The sequence below is a fragment of the Cervus canadensis genome, chromosome 2 (genome assembly GCF_019320065.1).
Source record: "Cervus canadensis isolate Bull #8, Minnesota chromosome 2, ASM1932006v1, whole genome shotgun sequence".
Taxonomy (NCBI): Eukaryota; Metazoa; Chordata; class Mammalia; order Artiodactyla; family Cervidae; genus Cervus; species Cervus canadensis.
The window spans coordinates 102,573,757-102,596,435 of record NC_057387.1 but is presented as its reverse complement, the minus strand read 5'-3'; the positions used below and the strand labels follow the sequence as shown (position 1 = coordinate 102,596,435).

At 46.6% G+C, this 22,679-nt stretch overlaps 1 protein-coding gene across 1 annotated transcript in view; it reads right to left on the bottom strand.

The window, feature by feature from the left end:
* Window positions 1-1,086: 1,086 nt before the first annotated feature.
* Window positions 1,087-22,679, bottom strand: part of INPP5B (inositol polyphosphate-5-phosphatase B) — a 54,856-nt gene continuing 33,263 nt past the window's right edge. The window contains 15 exon segments of the mRNA XM_043461848.1: window positions 1,087-1,930; window positions 2,171-2,282; window positions 3,514-3,641; window positions 4,011-4,095; window positions 5,506-5,619; window positions 8,115-8,350; window positions 10,297-10,459; window positions 11,370-11,480; window positions 13,217-13,352; window positions 14,231-14,340; window positions 16,767-16,878; window positions 18,518-18,705; window positions 19,344-19,460; window positions 20,105-20,219; window positions 21,678-21,779. Coding sequence (XP_043317783.1) covers window positions 1,788-1,930; window positions 2,171-2,282; window positions 3,514-3,641; window positions 4,011-4,095; window positions 5,506-5,619; window positions 8,115-8,350; window positions 10,297-10,459; window positions 11,370-11,480; window positions 13,217-13,352; window positions 14,231-14,340; window positions 16,767-16,878; window positions 18,518-18,705; window positions 19,344-19,460; window positions 20,105-20,219; window positions 21,678-21,779 — 1,972 coding nt within the window. The 3' untranslated portion in view covers window positions 1,087-1,787.

The window sequence follows — 22,679 nt, the reverse complement described above, 5'->3', positions numbered from 1 at the left end:
TCACTTCCGCTTCCGCTTTCCGGAGGAAAGAGAAGATACGGCTCCTCCTCCCATTGAAGCTTCTGGTTGGTTTAGTCAGTGTGGGGGCTGAGCTCGAGCCTCCAATTGGCGAGCGCGAAAGGGGCGGGGTGGGGCGGGCACCGCAGAGACCTCGCTGGGCCGCGAATTCCGCCCGCGCGGTGGAGAGCCTGCCTCGTTTTCTGCTTTCGCGGGTTCGGAGCTCCGCTCTAGACGCACCAGACGCGAAGAAGAGGGGTCAGAGCCGCTAATCACTAACCCAAAGTCGCCTCAGCGGGGTTTGCGCTGCCGTCCCCTTGGCAGCCGCAAGCACGACGGGAAGGACCACAGTTAGCCGCTGAATTCCGGCCGGGACCGCAAGGGGGAAACCTGGAAAGTTGTGGCATTCCCGCGTTTCTCCTGTAGCTCCAGCTTCCCCTCCTCACCCAAAAAAAGTTAGTAGGCCAGGAGGGCTCCAGAAAGGAAGCCTGGACCCAAACGGCAGAAATGGGGAGTATTCCAAGCCTGGCCAGAGTGCGCCGCCACCTCTTCCCCTTCTCACAGGCTCTCCCTCCTCACTCGCCTGCCCAGGCCGTGTCTCCCAAGTTTTTCCACTCCAGAGGACTGCCGGCTTCCTCCGGACACGCACCCGGGCCAGGCAACGCCACCTACTGGCCATTCCCTTTCTTTAACCGTTCACATTGTCAAATAGCCTGCCCGTATCTAAATCACTACACTGCCAAGGAGTGGTGGTGTTCCAAGAAACGATTTTGAACGTACCTTCATTCTGCTCCAGTCTTGTAAATGCCTCTTAGATCTAGCTGTCAGAACGTCTTATCAGCTACAACCATCTTCCCTATAAGCTACTTCTCTTAGAATATTCAGAGTGGGATAACCCTCAGAAATCAGGTCAGGGGTCAAGGGGCCATGCCTGTACTAGCTCTTCCTTGAAAAATGTAAATAGTGGTTGTTATCACCAGACTGCCAGGCAAATATCTCTCTGGCCCCTGACCAGCTGTCCCCCGTGCTTAAGCCACAAATGTCCAGCTGCTGAGACCTGCCACCTCTAAAAAGATAAAAACAAGCAACCACTGTTAAAAATATATTTATCATTAAAATATATTACACATAGAGGGAATGCATTATATACAATTGAGAGGATTTGTTGGTATGGTAAACTACAGTTGTTTCACCAGAACACCAGTTTCTTCAGCATTTTCGTTTTCAAGCCACTGTACTGCCCTTGGAGGCTGAGTGGCCAGTTCCAGAGTTGTTGAGCCATATTTATGAGTGGGAAGCGGGGCAGGGTTTACATATGTGTACACCCACGTCCTTGGACAGAGCGCTGAAAGCACCTGGAGAGGTTGTGTGGCCTGTTTATCCAGCAGCTTCCATTTACATTCTTTGTATCTGCATCCTCACTCATCCTTCAGGACTCCAAAGTTTGTTCAAATATCTGATCGTGGGGACCTCGGCCCAAGCTACAGGGAAGGCACTGTATGCCTCGGAAGCAGGTTGAGTACAAGGAGTATGGCTGTTTAAACATTAAAAAAAAAAAAAAAAAAAAAACTGTTAAAAAACTAAAGTTGAACGCTGCATGTCAGTTTTATTGTGGTGGATCTCCCCTCAATGTCTTCACAGCTCGCAGCAGCACTGAGTGTGATGGTCATGGTGGAGAGGGTGGTCTGGGCTCAGGAAACAGGCAGCTGCCACTCAGGCTTCCCTGTAGGCTCATATCCTCTTAGGGCAGCTCTGGAGCTGAAACAGGGGGGCGCTGGTAACTGGCTGCCTCAGGCAGAATAGGAGAGGAGAGAGAGAGGCTCGGGGTGAGTGAGGAACTGGTGAACAAATTCTTGAGCCTTCTTCTTTTCTGCCATTTCAAGCTTTTGGTGACCAGCTGGGTTTCGAAGCAGCAGGCTACCAAATATGCTGGCTGCATGAAAAACAGAAAACACACAGAATTCAGCAGAAGTACTACATATTCTCATGTTCTAAAGAGTGGGGAGGGGTGCCCCCGTGGCAATAGTTTCTGCTTTAAAATAACTATCTGAGGGTAAACTTTGCCCAGAGCTTGAGGTTTTAGTTCCACTGCAGTGGACTTGGGACCTTCCTCAACCACACTTCTTGTAATGAGTCAGTTTGCAGAATGCTTTTCCACACATCCTTGGCTTACCTAGAATATTATCATCCAAATGATTTTTTGCTGAATTTTTCAGCAATTCTTGCAAAAACGCCATCAAATAGGTGAAGACATTTCTGTGACACGCAGGAAGGGTAGTAATGACCTGAGAGAGGGAGAATTGATATTTGTCTTTTTGTTCATTCAGTCATTTCTCCAGTGCCTGTTATATTCCAGGAATTGAGTATACACGATCCAGGTACATGAGAAAGACTGTGTGTAGAAAACCCTGATCACTCATCACAGGTGCCAAAAAAGAAGATCAAGTGCTACATGATTTTAGAGGTCAAATTTCTAACTGCATGTTCTCAAAAGTCAAAAACATCTCAGTTGGGTCTTGAATATAAGTGAAGATTGGACTTGCAGAGGTAGGGACTAGAGCATTTAGGGCAAAAGAAAGTGTAGAAAAAGGCAAGATAGTGAGACAAGAAGAGAGAACCCATTGTGAGAAATCAGTTTTGGTAAGAGCACTACTGTTTGAACAGGCCCTAAGCGGGCAGGAGGAGAAGAGGACGACAGAAGATGAGATGGCTGGATGGCATCACCGACTCGATGGACATGAGTTTGAGAAGACTTCGAAAGTTTGTGATGGACAGGGAGGCATGGCGTGCTGTGATTCAGGGGGTCGCAAAGAGTCAGACATGACTGAGTGACTGAACTGAACTAAACTGAAGCCTGGAACGGTTGATCAGGCTAGAATTCAAAAAGTACTCTGGCTGCCTGCATTTCAGAATTGGTGGCGAAGCAGTTTATTGCACAAAATATATTTCAAAAGAGATTCTGATTCAGAGGGTGGAGTAAGGCTCAGGAACCTGTATTGTTGGCATATTTTCTAGATTATTCTGCTCTGGCAGGTTACTTATGTGTACGACTAGGTGAGATCATAAAAAGTCCCAAATACTGGTTTAAGAAAATCCTTATTTGGCAATGGAGAGCCTTTCTGATGAATGTGGACCTGATGAGAACTTTTGAACCCCAAATCTAACGGCAGTACACAAAACCAATGAGTAGAAGCAGAGCATGAAATCAGGGTTCTGAACCAAGGAAAGTGGAGCTAGAATGGAAGAAAGAAGAAGAGTGACGGAGTAAGGGGATCGTACATGTGGAAGGTGAGAAGAGGAGGAGAAAGAAATGACTGTTTTCTGGGCTGAGTCAGTGGAATTATGGTGATGCCATTAAGAGGGAAAGGGACATGAGAGGAAGAATGGGTTTGGGAAGACTTGGAGTTGAGTTTCTAAGACACTGCATTTGGGGGATGGTAGCCACTTTGTTCCTGTAGGCCCCATGAGACCCAGGGTTACAACATGAACACGGCGATGCTCCACGCTTGCCCTCACCTGTTTACTTGCTGTGAGGTTGCCGGAACACTCCAAGCAGTTGTGGTAGGCGCTGTAACAGATGACAGGCTCTGGCAGGCTCTCCAGGAAAAGCAGCAGGGCTTCGGCCACGGAATGATTGCTAGCAGCTTTGGGCCCATCGTTAAGGAACAGATGACGCTGCTGCCATGGTCACCATTAGGAAAAGGCCCGGGAGCCAGCACGTGCCAGAGTGCTGCGTGCCCAGCCAGGCTCTCTGCTGAGCGCTCAGATGCCGGACTGACATCATGAAGGGGCCAAACTGTTAGCTTAGCTGGGCTCTCCTAAATTCCTGACACATTGGTTGCTTAAGGTTGTAAAGTCTTCTCTATGCAAACTTTAAATAAGAAAAACATGCCAGCTGAGGTCACAATGTCTGATTTTGAGCCTTAAAATATCACCCTTTCCTTTTGCTCACTTCTCTTACTCATATGCACACACACATATACACACAGGCACACGAACATCTGAAAGGATACAGAGGTTATCAATCGTCCCAGTATCTAAACAGTCCCTGATATGATCAAATTCCGACCTCAGGCCTGGCTGCTGAAACAGATCTTCCTGAAAAAGGGAAGAGAGTCACAAAATAATTCTATTCTCAGAAAGGCAGCAATGATTTCCTGACCTAGAAACATAATCACCAGCAGGGTGCAGAAAGAGAGCATGTTGAGGCTTTTGAATCACCCTAGTAGACAATGTGATATAGGTTGATGTGGCTAATTCATCTCTCAGGCCTTCCCAGTCATGCTCCCATAACAGGTCTTAAGCACAATAATATATCTATTATGAGAGAATTCCCTGGAGTCCAGTGATTAGGATGCCATGATTCCATTGCAGGGGGTGCAAGTTCAATCCCTGGTGATCTGACCGAAGGGAAAACTTTAAAGTAGCTATGGTTCCTGCAGTGTTAAGAGGGATTAACCAGAAAGAGGAAAAAAAAAAAAAAACTGAAGAAGATATATCATTTATAAGATGGAGAAAGTTAAAAAGGTTCGTCAGTGCTTTGAGAAAATGAGATTATGGCAATAAAGGTATTTCCATGAGCCCTAGGATCCCTTATATTAATTTGTTTTACAAAATGACTCAATGCCCAATAACTGTGAACAGTAATAATATTGTATGTATTGCTCAAAAGTTACACCTGAAAGGAGCTCTATAGAGAAGGTAGACTAGCACAGTCCATAAGAAGGTGACTTCTATAGAGTCCCTGGTTCAAATCCCGATCCTGCCCATCTGTCAGCTCTGGGACCCTGGCCAAATTATTTCACATTTCTGAGCATCTGTTTCCTCATTTGAGAACTACTGTGAGAACTAAATGAGGTTGTGCTGCAAAACACTTAGAACAGAGTTTGGGACACTGTAATGCTCAATAAATCTGAGGGGAAAAGCAGACAGAGACTATGCTAAGAATGTACACTGCCCTGAAGTGGCAGAGTTGCAGTAGATCAGAGTTTCTGTGGGTCTCCCTGGGCCCCAGACAAACCAGTCAGTGAAACTGACCAATCTGATGGCAGGAAGCTTGCCCAACCCACTCTAGAAATCAGGCTTCCTGACTCATGGCCTGAGGGTTCCACGGGTCCCCCTGTCCATCTGGCTTGTCAACAAGTGAGCCCCTCCCATCCTAGAAGCTGGCTCGAGTTCCCACAAAGGAGAGCAGGCTGACATTCTGAGAAGGTTCCAGATGCCTTTCTACCTGGAGGACCCCAGAGGCCCGGGGAGGGAGTATGCTCTGCTGGGAAGGCCCTCCCAGGTGAGGCTGCTTCCCCTAGGAAGAATTGGGTGCTGTATGTCATAGCGGGGCCCCATGGGGGTGTGGCGCGTGAACCTGTCAACCTTCACTCCCCAGTGGAAGAGGAGCATTCCACAGGTTCTGCGGGGGAAAACTGTTTTCTGCCCAAAGTTCTCGGGGCTGATGCTCTTTCTCAAAGCAGCATGGCCTCTGTCAGGTGTGACTACCTCAGCACCACCTACCTGCTGGATGGCATTTCGGTACAGGTAATCAACCAATATCCAGAGCTCCTTGGGGATGTCCATGGGTTTCTCCAATTGGCTCCCATTATCTTCAGTCTGGAGTTGCATCAGAGTCTGAAAAGAAATAAAAACCATGATCAGAAGGTCCACCAATGGAGCTTCCACCAGGCTGGCTTCAGGAGAAGGCAGGATATAGGGACAGCAAACCCGTGGAAGACGGGAAATGTTTTGATGTCCCTAAGCAAATGCTCATTAGGCAAAAATGAAATCAGGTGGCATGATCAAGGTATGAAAAGTGACTCTTGAGAACTGGGAGTGGCTTATGGCAAGCAGTTTCAATGAATCAGGTGAAATATGTAGCATCTTAGAAACAAACATCCTGCCTGTAGCACTTTCACTGTCAGAACCAGAGAGATGGTGTAGTCTGGTGAAAAAAGAGCACAGACTTGGGAATCCCAAAACCCAAAAGCAAGGTTGAGGTCCAGGGTTAACTCACCACACAGCCCCGTGACAAAAATCACTCCCCTTATTAGACCTCTGTTTTCATCTATAAAATGGAGAGAATAGAGTTCTGGAGTCCCTAAATTAAAAAATGAAATGGAGGAAAAAGAAAAGCATACCTATTGCCAAAAGTCTGTTCCAAACTAGCGCCCCTGTTTTAGAATTATTTCCATAGGAACTTTTTATTTATTTTTTAATTTTATTGGACTATAGTTGATTAAGATGAGCACCAAAGAATGGATGCTTTTGAACTGTGGTGTTGGAGAAAACTCTTGAAAGTTCCTTGGACTGCAAGGAGATCCAACCAGTCCATCCTAAAGGAAATCAACCCTGAATATTCATTGGAAGGACTGATGCTAAAGCTGAAGTTCCAATACTTTGGCCACCTGATGCAAAGAACTGACTCATTAGAAAAGACCCTGATGCTGGGAAAGATTGAAGGCAGGAGAAGGGGACGACAGAGGACAAGATGGTTGAATCGCATCACCAACTTGATGGACATGAGTTTGAGCAAGCTCCAGGAGTTGGTGATGGACAGGGAAGCCTGGCATGCTACAGTCCATGGGATCGCAAAGAGTTAGACACGACTGAGTGACTGAACTGAACTGATAGTTGATTTACAATGTTGTGTTTGTTTCCAGTATATAGCAAAATGATTCAGTTATACACATATATATATATATATATATATATATTCTTTTTCAGGTTCTTTTCTCATACAGGTTATCACAGAATATTGAGCAGACTTCCCTGTGCTATATAGTAGGTCCTTGTCGGTTATCCATCTTATATGTAGAAATATATACATGTTAATCCTAAGCTCTTGATTTCGCTCTCTCCACATTTCCCCTTTGGTAACCATAAGTTTGTGTTCAATATCTGTAAGTCTGCATGTGAATCTTTTTAGATCTCAGAAAATTATTTTAGGATAATAAACCAAGTGATGATTAAAACAGGGAATTATTCCCTGGTGGTCCAGTGGCTGGGACTCTGAGCTCTCAATGTCGAGGGCCCAGGTCCAGTCCCTGGTTGGGGAACTAGGATCCCACAGACTACGCAGGGCAGCCAACAAAATAAACAAAACAAAATAAAAAGTGATGAATAAAACAGGAAAAGAAATAACTATCATGGGTCAGGGACATGCATTATCTTGGTATCTGTGGCTGAATTTAATAATTATTATGAAGAATTGAAAAACACAGCAAAACATTTCACAGTTTTCCCATCAAGAGGTAGAGTCTTTCCCCATCCCTAGAATCTGGGTCGATCTCACAACTTGTTCTGATCAATAAAATGTGGCAGAAGTGGTACCATGTGAGTTTTAGAACCTGGGCCACTGGGGGCCTTACAGCTTCTGCGCTCAAACTCTTGCCACTACTGAGGGAAGCTCAGGCCAACCTACTGAATGACAAGAGCCCATAGTGAGGGAGAGGCCCAGTGAGCAGCCAACACCAAGAAAGCAAGGGAGGGGCTTCCCCGGTGGCTCAGGAGTAAAGAATCCACCTGCCGATGCAGGAGACACAGCTTCCATCCCTGGTCCAGGAGGATCCCACATGCCGTGGAGCCACGGAGCCCATGCGCCACAACGGGACCTGGAGCCTGGGAACCACAACTCCTGAGCCTGAAAATGGCGATCACAGAGCCTACGTGCTGCAACTACTGAAGCCCGCACGCCCTAGAGCCCGAGCACCACAACTAGAGAGCGGGCCCCGCTCACACCTAGAGAAAAGCCAATGCAGCAACCAAGACCCAGAACAGCCAAAACAAAATAAACAAATAGAAATTCTTTTAAAAAGAAAGAAAAAAAGAGAGGGAGGCCTCCTTGAACCCTCTAGCCAGCACAGCTGCCATGGACCACAAAAATGAGCCTGGGCGAGACCAGAAAAGCCACACTGGAAACTCACATGAGAAGCAATAACTTGCTGTTGTTTCAAACCATAAAAAAATGTCGGGATGTCTGATAAACAGCAGTATATATCTGACAGCATAGGCAAACTATGGAGGCTAGAGAATCCTCAGGTCCCTGGGAGGGTAGGCATGAGAACCTCTCACTTGACTGGCTTGGCTGCTACATCCTTCTAGATGTTTTCTTGTGGCAAGTAACTCACCAGCTCTCTAATGGTTTCTAGCGGCAAGTCCAAAATTGGCTCCTTCATGTAGCACAATGTGTGAATGGGCGATCCGAAGCAGCTTGGCACGTAGTTCCCAGACACAGATAAGAAGTAATCCTTTCCCCTGTCCAAGTGCAAAACCAGAATGTCCTCGATTTTGTCTTCACCCGAGTTGAGCTTTGTAGCTGTGGTCTTATTTACAAATAGCTCTAATTCAATCTCAACGACAGAATCTGAAAAAAAAAAATGTAAAAAGAAATACCAGTTGTCGGGAGGCCAAGAAGAAAGGGGGAGAGAAGACGGGCTGGCAGAGGGTCGGGCATACAGAGCTAGGGGAAGAAAATAAGAGGTATCAGCCAACCAGCAAGAATTTACACTCTCATCACTCAAGAGACTCCTCTGGAGGAGGGCTTGGTGACCCACTCCAGTATCTTGCCTGGAGAAACTCATGGACAGAAAAGCCTGGCAGGCTACAGTCCATTGTGTCACAAAGAGTTGGACACGACTGAAGAGACTGAGCGTGCACACGTGCACATACTCAAGAGACATGTGGACAAGGAGTTTATGGTCCAAAGGGGAATTGAAAACAGTAAACAAAAACATGAGTAGGTAACTGCGATTAAATTCACGTTCTAGGTAGCACTGCTCAAGCTAGGTTCTACTTCCCTGGTGGCTCAGACGATAAATCGTCTGCCTACAATGTGAGAGACCAGGGTTCGATCCCTGGGTCAGGAGGATCCTCTGGAGAAGGAAATGGCAACCCACTCCAGTATTCTTGCCTGGAGAATCCCATGGACAGAGGAGCCTGGCAGGGTACTGTCCATAGGGTTGTAAGAGTCAGACACGACTGAGCAATTTCACTTCACTTCATGCTCAAGCTAGAAACAACTAATAAGAAGGTGTGGATCTAGTAGAAAATATAACATGTTATTAGACTGTGAACTATCCACTTGCTTTTGTTCAGTCACTAAATCGTGTCTGACTCTTGGCGACCCCGCAGACTGCAGCACACCAGGCTCCTCTGTCCTCCACTATCTCTCAGAGTTTGCTCAAATTCATGTCCTTTGAGTTGGTGATGCTATCTAACCATCTCATCCTCTGCCGTCTCCTTCTTTTGCTTTCAATCTTTCCCATCATCTGGGTCTTTTCCAAGGAATCAGCTCTTCACATCAGTTGGCCAAAATACTGGAACTTCAGCTTCAGCATCAGTCCTTCCAATGAATATTCAAGAATTGATTTCCTTTAGGATTGACTGTTTTGATCTCCTCACTGTCCAAAGGGCTCTCAAGAGTCTTCTCCAGCAACACAATTTGAAAGCATCAATTCTTCAGCGCTCAGACTTTACAGTCCAGCTCTCACCTCTGTATATGACACGTCAACTGACCACAAAACAGGCTAACCCCTTTGCCTCACAGCACAACACAGTGCCACGGAGAAGCTAGGAGAGTGATATGGGTGGTCGGGCCAGCAATAATTTCTGGATGACCACCCTATTATCTTCGCCACAAGAGCAGACAATTGGGAGCAGACAATTGATTATAGTGAGACAGAAAGTGAAAGGGTTCTTGTTACAGCCACACCTGCTTCACAGAACTCTTGTGTTTTCTCTGTGTGAAATTACAGAATATCCACATGACTGAGAATACTTTTGACATTGAACTCACGCCCTTTACTATTTTACATTTTATCTACGGATGAATCTCCATCTTGAGAGTCCCTTGGACAGCAAAGAGATCCAACCAGTCCATCCTAAAGGAGATCAGTCCTGAATATTCATTGGAAGGACTGATGCTAAAGCTGAAACTCCAATACTCTGGCCACCTGATATGAAGACTCATTGGAAAAGACCCTGATGCTGGGAAAGACTGAAGGCAGGAGAAGGGGACAACAGAGGATGAGTTGGTTGGATGGCATCACGGACTCAACGGACATGAGACTGAATAAACTCCAGGAGTTGGTGATGGACAGGGAGGCCTGGCATGCTGCAACCCATGGGGTCGCCAAGAGTCGGACACGACTGAGCAACTGAACTGAACTGAACATCCACAGGGCTTTGAAAAAGTTTCAAACAAACAGCAAAACGTTCAGAAACAAAAAGTTTATTCTAGGAGAATGAGCAAAAGACAGGGTAGGGTGTTCCCCAAAGCAGCCACCAGGAAGCCAGGGGCAGAGGCCTTACCTGGCAAGAGGAAGCCTCGGCTGGGGCTGGCTCGCAGCCACTGCTTACAGTAGGACTCCTCGTTAGGCTTGCTGATGAACTCAAACTGGCACGGCACCTGTCCATTCCGAATGGTGAAGGATTCCACCTGCAGGTGCATGTACTTCACGTCCTGAAAACAGAACTGGGGACAAGCCAGGGGCCGGTCAGACCAGTGTCCTCTCCTCGGCAACCTGCCCAACCACCCCAGCTGGGCAATCCTTGCCCTTCCTGGGAGAAAACGAAGGCCCATCTCTTTCAAACCACGCTTTTGCTTTTAAGTATTTACCTGGGACACCACAGCTGCTACTAATAAAGACCAGCTGTTAGTGTTTAACTCAGAAAGCCTAAACTCAAAACACACAGAAAATTCCCTACCAGAATCCAAGTTTAAATCTTCTGTACCCAAAGACCATATCCAAAATATCCTTCACACATTCCACTCCCAAATGTGAAAATGAAGCTCCTCCATCTCTGAAGCTGGACATCTAGGGCATTAAAAATACCCTCGCCATAAATCCTCATTTAATTGACTTTTGGTACTGTCAATTCTGAATGATCTATGCTGTGGTACTTCTCTGAAAAATCTTTAGCCCTAAATTGACTTCTCCCAATGCCTGTTACTTTTCCATATTGCCTTCCCTCTCATCACCTCATAGGTACCCCACATTTTGGACTCAATCTCAAAGCAAAGCATCAGGAGGAAGACAAACCCAGGGCAAGAATGCACACAGCTATACTAAGATCAAATGAAACACATTTTGGATCCTCTGTGACTTATTTAACTCACAGAGGGCCCATGTATGGGTAAAATATAGGAACCACAAAAGGTTACAGGCTTTTGGTTTAGAAGATCAAGAGGTGAACCAAATCTAAACCAATACCGCCTCTCCTGTCAGCTGGCAGCATCAGCCTCACTTTCTCTAGAAGCAGCCGATCAAGGAAGACTATAGAGTCCAGGAGCCTGACAGGTGCCCCTTCGAATTCTGAGACCTAGCAGGTGAGATTTAGTTCTGCGAAGAGAAGGGCCAGATGTGTTATCACATCCTCTCTACCTCTCGCCTGGAGAGGGACACGGAAGGGATATTGGCATTTTCCATCTTATCCAGGGAGCGAACAATCTCCTCCAGAGTTTTCCGATACAGCTCTTCATTGATGACCCTCACCTGGAAGGGAAACAGCAGAGACTTAGTCCCTTGGCTTCCACCCACTTCCTCTTTTTGAGGGTCCCCAATCTCTAGAATCTAATGCCAGAATCTAATGCCTGATAGTCTGAGGTGGAGCTGATGTAATAATAATAGAAATAAAGTACACAATAAATGTAATGTGTTTGAATCATCCCCAAACCATCCCCCGCTCTTCCCTATCCATGGAAAAACTGTCTTTCCCGAAACCCATCCCTGGTACCAAAAAGGCTGGTGACTGCTGCTTTTAGAGGACATTCACAGCCTGGGGAAATAGCAGTTGATAGCAACGCAGAAAGTGAATACTAAACAGATTTAATTAATGAACAAAGAAGTCAATTAACAATAGATGTACAAGGGTCCCCCAGAGGCAAAGCCTCTTTGCCTCCCGATTAGCAGAAAAAAGATACAGGAGTGAAAGCTGGGTGGGAAGTTCTGCAGGGCCTAAAGCCCAGAGCAGAGAGACACCCCTGCCTGTCTCTGCTATGCTTGCTGCTGCTGACAGGCCGGCAGGCAGGAGCTTCTCTGGGGCTTTGAGTCAAAGCATTTCACAGGCTTTTTAAACCCGTGCTCCATCAGCCAAGAGGCTTTTGTCAGGCTTTCCCTACTATATTTTGAATTACAATTCTTCTCATCTTCCAAAAATAAAACCTTGGTTATAATATTCATTAGGCTTTTTTCAAACCACCCACACCCTTGTGGATGCTGAAGCACCTCTGCCTGCACCCTTGAGAACTGATAATATATATACAAAGAAACACAGAAGTCACTGAAGAGAAGACACAAGTGGAGAATACATAAATAAAAAGGTGTTTTTTTAAAAAAAATGATGTTTACTGTAAGTCAACGATACTTCGACCAAAAAAAAAAGAAACAGGAAAAAAAAAAAATGTTCGGCTTCACTAGTAATCCAGGAAGTATAATCTAGAAGAATGGAGTTAAAAAAAAAAAAAGAATGGAGTTATCTTTCTCATTTGGCTCACTGGATTGGTAGAAATTTAAAAGACTGCTAAAACCCAGTATTAGCCAGACTGTGGGAAAAGAAGTTTATCCATGGTTGGCAGAAGAGTAAAACGGCAAGGATGCTGGGAGGACAATTTTGTAGGTTCAAATAAATATAGAATACATTTTTCTCTGAACCACTAATTTCAACTCTAGGAATTTCATTCTACAGAAATGTTCACATTGACACACAAAGATATATGTGAGGGCTGGGCACTATAGCAGTGTATATAATAGCACCATTTTGGAAACAACTTAAATGATCAGTACAAACATGGTTCATCCATACTATGAAAAATATGTTACAGCCCTTAAAAATGATGAGGAGGGAGCTCTACCTTTACCGACATGAAAAGATCTCCTAAAAAATAGCCAGTGGGGGGGAATGATGTTCTCAGAACCATGGGTGTGATATATCTCTTTTACAAAAAGGGAGAAACTTCCTCTGTGTTATATATAGAATACTGACACAGTTGCATAGAAAAAGGTCTGGAAAGAAACAGTCCAAAGAGCAAAGGGGAACTTCCATGTATGTAGAGACATAAAGTAGAAGTCTACAAAACAGTCATGAATTAAATTTAAATTAAAACCATTTTTAAAAGGAGCTTCCTCTCACTCAAGGTGGGAGGAGGAGACCAGAAAGACAAACGTGGTCTCAGCTGTGGGGACCAATTCCCTAGAGGACGATGGCAAGTTGGACCCAGCTGCCCACCTACCCCGATGTCAAACACTGAGCTGACAGGCTTGTGGTCGCTGGTCTTCAGGGCCATGTGGCTCTGGTAGCTCAGCTGAGTGATGTTCTTCCCTTTCCAGAGGACCCGGTCACACCAGGCGGGAGCACGACACTTCTCGCTGAAACGCAAAGCCCACATTGAAAGCCCTCCGAGCCACAGCGGCGCCTGATGCCTGGGGTAGTGTGTATCCTGTGGGTGTCACCCCCAAACAGCTGCGAGCACTCAAAGCCAAACGGTGTTCAGGATGATTTCTGCTCTCCACCTTCCCATGGGGATCAGGCCAGTCACAGCCATCTGAGGGTAAGCACTCTGTGGGCCTCAAAAGATGCTGGTTGAAACAGCTTGTGAATTCCTACTGCTTGGCTTCAAATCCTGCTACAACGCTTGCCTGCTTGGGAGGATCTTGAATTTGGGGGTGGGGGGCTTTTGTTCCCCGGTCTATAAAATGAGGATAATAAATCATACCTACTTCAATAGGCTGTTGAGAAGATTACATGAGAAAATATAGGTACTGAAGAGCATCCCATAGGCCCTAATAAAAATATGAACTACCATGTAATGACTGAGTACAAGCTCAGTCTGTTGGAATCAGCACCCTAAGCATAGCTGGAAAGGAAACAAGTCTCAAGAATTATTGTGGGGACTTTCCTGGGGGTCCCCAGGGGTTAAGGCTCCAGGCTCTCAATGTGGGGCACCCAGGTTCAATCCCTGGTCAGGGAACCAGACTGCACATGCCTCGCAGGGCGACTATGCCCGAAGCCACACCTAGAGAGTTCATCTGTCACAACGGAGATCCTACGTGCTGCAACGAAGACCCAGACCAGCCAAATAAATACATTTTTTTTTTTAAGTGTAGGAAAGCAGTCTGCTTAATGAACAGATACTGAGAGAAAATGTTTGACCTGAGGAAGAAGTGACAGGAATCCTATCTTCTTCTGTAGGTCCATGAGGGGAAGTACTTCCATAACTTTCTGAGTTTCTATTTCTCTGACCTACCTGGTATCCCAGTCATCGGAGCCAGTATCATACTTATAGGTGGGCTGGAATGTGAGCTCACCCTCACTGAAGCCCTCAAAGACAGCCTTCGCAGCCACCTGGGCTCTCAGCTACACAAAGGATGGAAGAAAGAAAAAAAATCTCAGCATAAAAGGTCAAACCTTGAATTAGCAGAAGAAAGGAAATCAATCTGGAATCTAAACCCTAACCCCAAAGGAAAGGCCCATGAGAAAACTATTCTGCGGGAACTCTCTGGTAGTCCACTGGTTAGGACTCCATGCTTCCACTGCAAGGGATATGGGTTTGATACCTGGTTGGGGAACTCAGACCCCACATGCTGCACAGAGTGCCAAAAAAAAAGAACAGAAAGAAAGTTACTCGTAAGACCTTGAGTTAATTAACTCCCAGGAAGAGGAGCATGCTGACTATTCTGCCTGCCGTACAATTTTTAAGGCTCTTATGAAACTGTATCCACGTCTGAGGGGCCTAAGCTCCATCGGACTGAGATGCCCCTAGGAGGGCTAGGTACCAATGGATATAGTTTCTCTTCCAGGTATCAAACACATCATCTGTGTAGCACAGTTGTTCCAATATATAAAGGGATAAAACTGCAAAAAAAAAAAATGTCTATAAAGATACAATCCAAAAAGCAAAAGGGTACCTCCAAGTATGTAGAAATATATAGCAGAGTTATAATCAAACCATTATGAATTAAGTTTTAACTAAAACAATTCTTTAAAGAGGTTTGTCAAATCAGTTATATGAACTGGAGGGAGCTCTATGCTTTGGTTTCCCCATCTGTAAATTCTGGATTTATAATAGAATCTGCCTCACAGGGATTGTTGCAAAGATAAGCTGTCAGCTTAGAAGAACAGGGCCTGACACATTATGATAATAACTGGCCTCCTTGCCACTGCACTGATTCTAAGGGCTCCTTCTCAGCAAGAGAGAAAAACCACGGGTGTTCCTGCCCCCTCCCTGGAGCACCAAACTTGGTGCTGTGTGGCCTGGTGAAGAACTGTAAGCTCTAACTTTGGTGAAAGGCTCAACTATCCAGGGGACAACAGTTGACAAACCCCCAAACAGGAATTTCTAAAAAACAAAAACAAAAACAAACTACTAAGGAAAAAGCAACAGGAAATTAAAATAGTGTAAGATGATTCTTTCCTTTTTGCTTTTTTCTGGATGCACTGCATGGCATGCGGAACTTCCCAGACCAAGGATTGAACCCACGCCCCTACAACAGAAGCACAGAGTCTTACCTCCTGGACCACCAGGGAAGTCCAAGATGACTCTTAAATGGGTAAATATGAGGACTTCCTTGATGGTCTGGTGGCTGAGAATCTACCTTCCAGTACAGAGGACTTGGCTTTGACCCCTGGTTGGGGGAACTAAGATCCTACATACCTTGGAGCAACTAAGCCCTCACGTGGCAACTACTGAGCCTGCATGCCCTGGAGCCCAGAAGCCACAACAAAGACCGAGTGTAGCCAAAAGAAGAATAGTAAAAAATAAATTTAAAAAAATGGGTAAACATAAATCTTGAAACCATTTGGAAAGCAGGGAAACACACAAACTGGGTACTATTACTTAAGGAGAGACCAGAAAAGAAGGGAAGAAGAGATGGTATTGAACTCCCAGGGAAATGAGAATGCTGCAGTCTAGAAAAGAGAGACAAGGGATAATGCTGAAATGGGGAACAAAGAGACTAATTTACCAAGGAAAGGAGTGGGAGAAAAAAATGGGTCACTAAAGAGATTATTCTATAAAGAAAGACATAACGGACTTGGGATTTTTTTCCCCTTAATTGATCTCACTGGGAGAAAAATAAAGGTAACAGAAAGGTTTAGACTGACAACAATACGAAGTTGATTAAAAGGGAGATACAGGCTAGAAAGAAAAAGGACTGTGACAACCCGAACAACTCTGACTGCTTGAACAGTTTCAGAATCTCTTGAGAGGAGTACCCTGAAGAAGGTCAGAGAGAAAAGGTTTCTCTCGTCCTGGGAAACAGCTAATGCTCTGAGAAAGGTATGATAACCCAAACAACGGTAGAGGCTAGCAGGAGACAGAACAGATTCTTTTCAGAAGTGAAGACAGCCCTTCAGAAAAAGAGTGGTCCTGTACATGGCACAGGTCTGCCGAGGGGCAGGGGGCGTGGGTAGCCCATTCAAAACATCAGTAAATCATCTTAAATATACCAAGGATTAATATCATCCTGATGAGAAGCTTGGTTCCCTTTAGGCCCCAACTTGAATGACTGAATGAATGGGCACACATGAGACAGAGAGAAAGAGAACAGCTCTTGCCTCCAGCAGAGACACACCTCAAGGGAAGGACCAAGGGCAGACAGCTGTAGGAGAGGGAACACAGATGGAGGAAAGGAAGGAATGATGGGCACCAGCTCCTCAGGGAACCCTCCTGAGATGAGGAAGAAGAGGCTGGAGCTGAACAGCCAGGCTTTCTGTGCCCTCCCGTGGGGCGGGGGCAGGGGGAACGTCAGCTGCCTGAAGAGGGCCCAGGTGGCCACTGGTACCTGGTCATATGCATACAGGGTTTGAAAGGCCTTCTCTTCGATGAGTTTTTTCACTTTTTCCACATCCGGCTCTTCTATCCTGTAGTTGAGGTCCCCCAGCCACAAGATCACACTGCGAGGACAGAGCAGAGAGCACAGGGGTTAGGAGGGGCTTCGCCCACCCTATCCGGGGTGCTTCTGACAGAGGCCCCGGAGGCTCAGGCTCTCGGGAGCTGCGTGGGGGAGCAACCTGGCTGGCAGGGTCTCTTTTCCTCTTGCCATCCCATTAAACGTTGTGTCTAACATGCCGCTTACTCAGTCATCTTGGTCCACGTTCACTGTCAACGGCCTTGTGCTCTCCTTGACTACTTTATTCCCGCACAGCTGGAAAGGGAGGAGGGCACGGCAACCCACTCCAGTGCTCTTGCCTGGAGAATCCCATGGACAGAGGAGCCTGGCGGGTACAGCCCATGGGGTCGCAAAGAGTCGGACATGACTGAAGCGACTGAGCACAGCTGGAAAGATAGTCTAATAAGATCTAAAAGCAAGACAATAATTTACCTCTCCTGGGAAGAGGGGAAAAGATCAAGTATTGGGAGTCCTGTCAATCACTCAGGGACCCTAAGCCAGATGATGCCACGATGCTGCCTCTGCCTCCATGCACACCCCAGCCCCCAAGGCACGCTCTTAGCCTTTGTTTCTGGAGCAGAGTTCCTCTGAAACAAAGCCTAACCTGTCCAGTGGAGTCTCGGTTTAACCACCACTGTGTTACTGGCTGGCTCTTTCTGCAGAATGTGACAGGTGTTTTCTTACACCTGCTGCTTTGGGAACATGATCACTGGGTGTTCCCAGGCGACACTGCACATTCTGTGAAGACCAAGACTGCTCTACGTGAAGCCAAGAGCCAGGTTATGAGAGAAGCCGCATGGCAGCAGACACACACCAAAATGAATGCGTCCACGAGCTAAATGCAGACAAGCTGACATGCAGCCTCACACACTGGGATGCTGCTGTGTCAGCAGAATGGAAGACCCAGTCCCTGCCAGGTCCCCTGGAGACGGAAAGCCATTCTGGCAGCTTCCAGCACACCAATCAAGATGGTCCTACGGACGCAGCAGGCGGACGAGAGGCTGGGCTCTGTGTACTCCCTGGCAGGCACCACAGCCCCAGTGGCTTCTTCCTTGTTATAAGAAGAAGGGGCGTAAGTTTCAAGTGTTACTGTAAAGCCTGAAATTCCAATATGCCTTGAGTTTAGACAGACAGCAAGTACTGCAGATAAATGAAATAAAGAGAACAAACAGCAGCACAAGACACCCCAAGCAGCTGCAACCACGGCTCCAAAATGTTGAATCGAGAGGCGACAAAGACGACGTGAAGACTGGGAAATGCAGCCCCATCGTCAACCGCACATGCTTCTGGAGACAACAGGCAGGCAGAACCCTGAACCACACTTCTAAAACCTGCGCTCGAGACGCCCGCTCTGGCGGGGCTTTTCTCATGACGCTGCATCAAGGCGGACTGTGTTAAAAAAAACATCTTACACATTTTCCAGGAACAAATGGTGTCTGCGAAAATTCGAGAGGTTGGCCAGATGGTAAGTGGGGAAACTAAAAATTTCCAAGAGGTGTAATCCCTGCATAACCAAGAGTTGGCTGAGAGTTCCCGCTCAGGTGGTGGGAGGCCTCCCTCGGTCCCCTCCCTGATGAAACAGAGAGCCCTCGGCTTGGACCATGCGGCCCGGCACACTGCTTGGGGCGGAAGGCCAGACTCACTCGTGCTTGCTGATGGTGAGAGGGGGCAGGCTTGGGTCGACCTGACAGAACTGCATTCGAGAACAAATGTCTTTGTAGTCCTGGTTCCTCCTCTCGTACTCCTCCGTGTGGGCTGCCAGGTGGGAATTGACCACGCAGATGCTGGTGTTGTGAAACTGGAACCGGATGGCCACGCCCCCTTTGTTACCCTGTGAAAGGGAGCCCAGAAAAGGCACAGTTCCCAACTTCACTGTGATAGTCATTCAAACCCGCGGGCTTTCAAAATGTTCTCTTGTAGTCAGTCTGTGTCACAATCCTGGGACATGAGTAAAGCAGGGTTACATATTTATAGGTGGGAAAACAAATGCAAGAAGACAGAAGGACCAGTGGCGAGCGGCGAAGACGAGTCCATTCTGCAATAGATCACAGGCAAACCACACACTCTCCTTCCCCCAGGAAGGTAAGCTCTTGAAGGAGAACCTAAAAGGAGGACTTTAACAGCTTCCAGAAGAAAAATGGCAAACCTATTATTAGCATTCTTTCCTTCTTTTCCTTGGTGATCCAAAACAGCATCTGCGACATGGGTCATGCATTAACTGGAAGGACCCACTGGAGGCTCCAGTGGAGCGGCTGTGAGGATGCAGGCTAACTGGGCAAATCAGCCAGTAAGTCACTAAAACACGATTTTGGAATGGCCTCCTCCATCAAGCCCTGCTAGATCATGAGGGGACAGTTCATCTCGTGATGCCAGTACCCTCAAGCTGGGACACAGGTAGTTGTGGTATCATGAGAAGCAGGCTCAAGACCTTAGGGACCAAGGCCCTCCCTGTATCAACCAGGAACTCACCATTCTCCCCATGATTCCTGTCCCCACTGTCTCAGCTTCCACTTCTGAGATGTACGCGGCATGCTCCTGTTTGACATATAGCAGCAGCATAATCCCGACCAGTCGGATGAGCTTCACCTGGAAGAGAGGCATGCGTTCAAGTCATGGCATTAATGGGGAGTTGAAAGGAAAAGTGGACAGGAAGCTGGCTGCGAGGATTCCTGTATCTCCTGCTCCACACCAGGAAACAGGGGAATTACCCGAGCGGCTCAGTGAGCACACTCTGTGATAACCTCGGCAGCCTACAGCTGCCAAGGTTACGGTGCCCGAGACGCCTCTCCTGGAACTAACATCACAGCATCAATAGGACTTCCTTCCTCCCTTCCTTTCTAGCTGGCTGTGTCTTCACTGCTGTGAAGGGGCTTTCTCTAGTTGCTGCGAGGTGGGGGCTACTTGTTGTTGTGGTGTGCGGGCTTCTCATTGCGGTGGTTCTATGGAACACAGGCTCAAGACATGCAGACTTCCGTAGCTGTGGTGTGTGGGCTCGGCAGTTGTGGCTCATGGGCTTACTTGCCCCGAGGCATGTGGGATCTTCCCGGACCAGGGATCGAACCCGTGTCCTCCACAATAGCAGGCAGAGTCTCAAGCTCTGGACCACCAGGGAAGGGACCACCACCCATTAGGGCTGGTTTTTGATGAAAGTTGCAGCAAAAGTGAAAAGTTGTCTTAGCATTTCCCTGCATGGCAACACAAAGTCAGAAGGTCCCGGACTCCTCTCATACCTTTGCATATTTGGCGTCTGGATGAAGACCCTCTGATACAGCTTTAAACCACTCTTCCTCCTTTGGGGTATCGTGGAAGAAAAAGGCTTCCTTACTCAGATCAAGCTCCTGGAACCTATTAGGAGAAGCAACCAGTCAGGGAATAGAGAAGGGTAATGTGGGAGATGGCACATTCTCAGACTGGTTAAGCTGTGTAAGGCCTACCTTTCTAGCTAAACTGCAGGACCCTCAAAGAGGAAGGAAAACAAACACTTAGAGACAAAGGACTAGAGGCCCAGGAACCTACCAGGTGCATTCTCAAGCAGTGGCCCTTTTCGTCTTCATATGAGCCTGAAGTACTCGGAAGAGTATCCATTTTACATCTGAGATCACTAGCTCACATAAGCACCAGGTGGCAAATAGGTTGAAACCTGCTGCTCCTGCTAAGTCGCTTCAGTCGTGTCTGACTCTGCGCGACCCCATAGACGGCAGCCCACCAGGCTCCGCCGTCCCTGGGATTTTCCAGGCAAGAACACTGGAGTGGATTGCCATTTCCTTCTCCAATGCATGAAAGTGAAAAGTGAAAGTGAAGTCGCTCAGTCGTGTCCGACTCTTCGTGACCCCATGGGCTGCAGCCTACCAGGCTCCTCCGTCCATGGGATTCTCCAGGCAAGAGTACTGGAGTGGGGTGCCATTGCCTTCTCCGAGATTGAAACCTAGCTCTATATAAATTCCAAATTCTAGTCCCTTTACACGTTACCGCCCAGGCTTCTTTGCTGCTCCCTCCCCAATAACAATATTTGGTACAGTGGTAAGAAGATAGTAGGTGTGGAAAAAAAATAAAAAAGACTGATGAATGGGGCCCTCCCTTTTAAAATATTTAATTATTTGGCTGTGCCAGGTCTTAGTTGGGCTCCCCTTGTGGCTCAGCTGGTAAAGAATCCACCTGCAATGCAGGAGACCTGGGTTTGATCCCTGGGTTGGGAAGATCCCCTGGAGAAGGGAAAGACTACCCAGTCCAGTATTCTGGCCTGGAGAATTCCATGGACTATGAGTTGGACATGACTGAGTGACTCTCACTTTCACTTTGAGGTCTTAGTTGTGGCATGAAGGATCTTCAAGGTGGCCTGTAGGATCCAGTCCCTTGACCAGGGATTGAACCTAGGCCCTCTGCCTTGGGAGAACAGAGTCTTAGCCACTGGACCACCAAGGAAGTCCTTGGATGGGGCCTTCTTTTTTTTTCCTTTTAAGCTAACCTTCTTTCCCTCACAAAAGATATTTCTGCTTTGTGACCAACAAAGTGTTGAATGTCTAAGTAATGAAATTCAGTTCAAGGTGCATGCTTTTAACAGAGGGCTGCACTCAAAATTAAATATTAGCATTCCAGTGCCAGGCACATCACTTTAATAGTGCCAGAAATGTGTTTACTATGAGGAAGCACGCAGAACAGAGGAGCAGCTGTTATTAAGCATATGCTCGTTTTTAAATCTCTTCACCTGCTGCAAAGTCTCAATTACAGATTCATGCCCCCACCCCTTCAACCACAGCGACACACTCTGGAAAATGCAGAGACTACTAGAGGAGAAGCACTCACCCCACACAGTACACATCTGGGGCCTGGGTATCATGGCTGAGCCAAGGCCGGAGGCATTCCTTGGGGGACTGTCCATTCACATTGTACGTTCCTACAAAAAATCTGTTGCCAAAGACAATCAATTGGTCACTTGGGAGGACTATGGACATGATGGGGAAAGTGCTGGATGCTGATTCTGGCTGGTTTCAGTCTCTCTGGGGTGGAATATGAAGACTTAAGAAACGTCACAGCTCTCCTAGTCAAGTGACTGTGGCACCAAGGGGTGACTTGCAGTCTAGCATGACATTTGTTGCTTTTGTGATAACTTCAGACAGTAGAGACCCACTTTGAAGATTTCTACTTAGCTCTAGTAGCCATTAGAGAGCCACAGTCCACAAATTGACTATGTACTGTGTGTGCTACTGAAATGAAAAAAGAAAAGAAAAGTACCCTGGCAACTACTTTTGGAACGAAAGCAATACCAGTGTTCAGATAATTCACTAGGGTTTTTTCTGTTGTTCGCTGTTGTTCAATTTTGTGTTTTTTTTTAATTTTTTGGAAACTTTTTATTTTGTATTGGGGTATAGCCAATTAACAATGTTGTGATAGTTTCAGGTAAGCAGCAAGGGGACTCAGTCATACATATACATGCATCCATGCTCCCCCAAACTCCTCTCCCATCCAGGCTGCCACATAACATTGAGCAGAGTTCCATGTGCTGTATAGCAGGTCCTTATTGGTCATCCGTTTTAAATAGAACAGTGTGTACATGTCCTCCCAAACTCCCTAAGACAATTCACTATCTAGATCCCGAGAAGCAACATTACTTTGTCTTATAGTCCAATGCAGTGATTTTAAAAGACCTGGAAAACTGGCACCCTTTATTCATGTAACTTTCAGTCATTTTGTCTAAAAAGAAGATTACCAATCACTAACTTCATGTGATTAATTTCAATTCAAACAACTTTCTTCAAAGGCCCCAAATGACCAAGAGATACACAGAGGCATAACCAAAAATCAAGA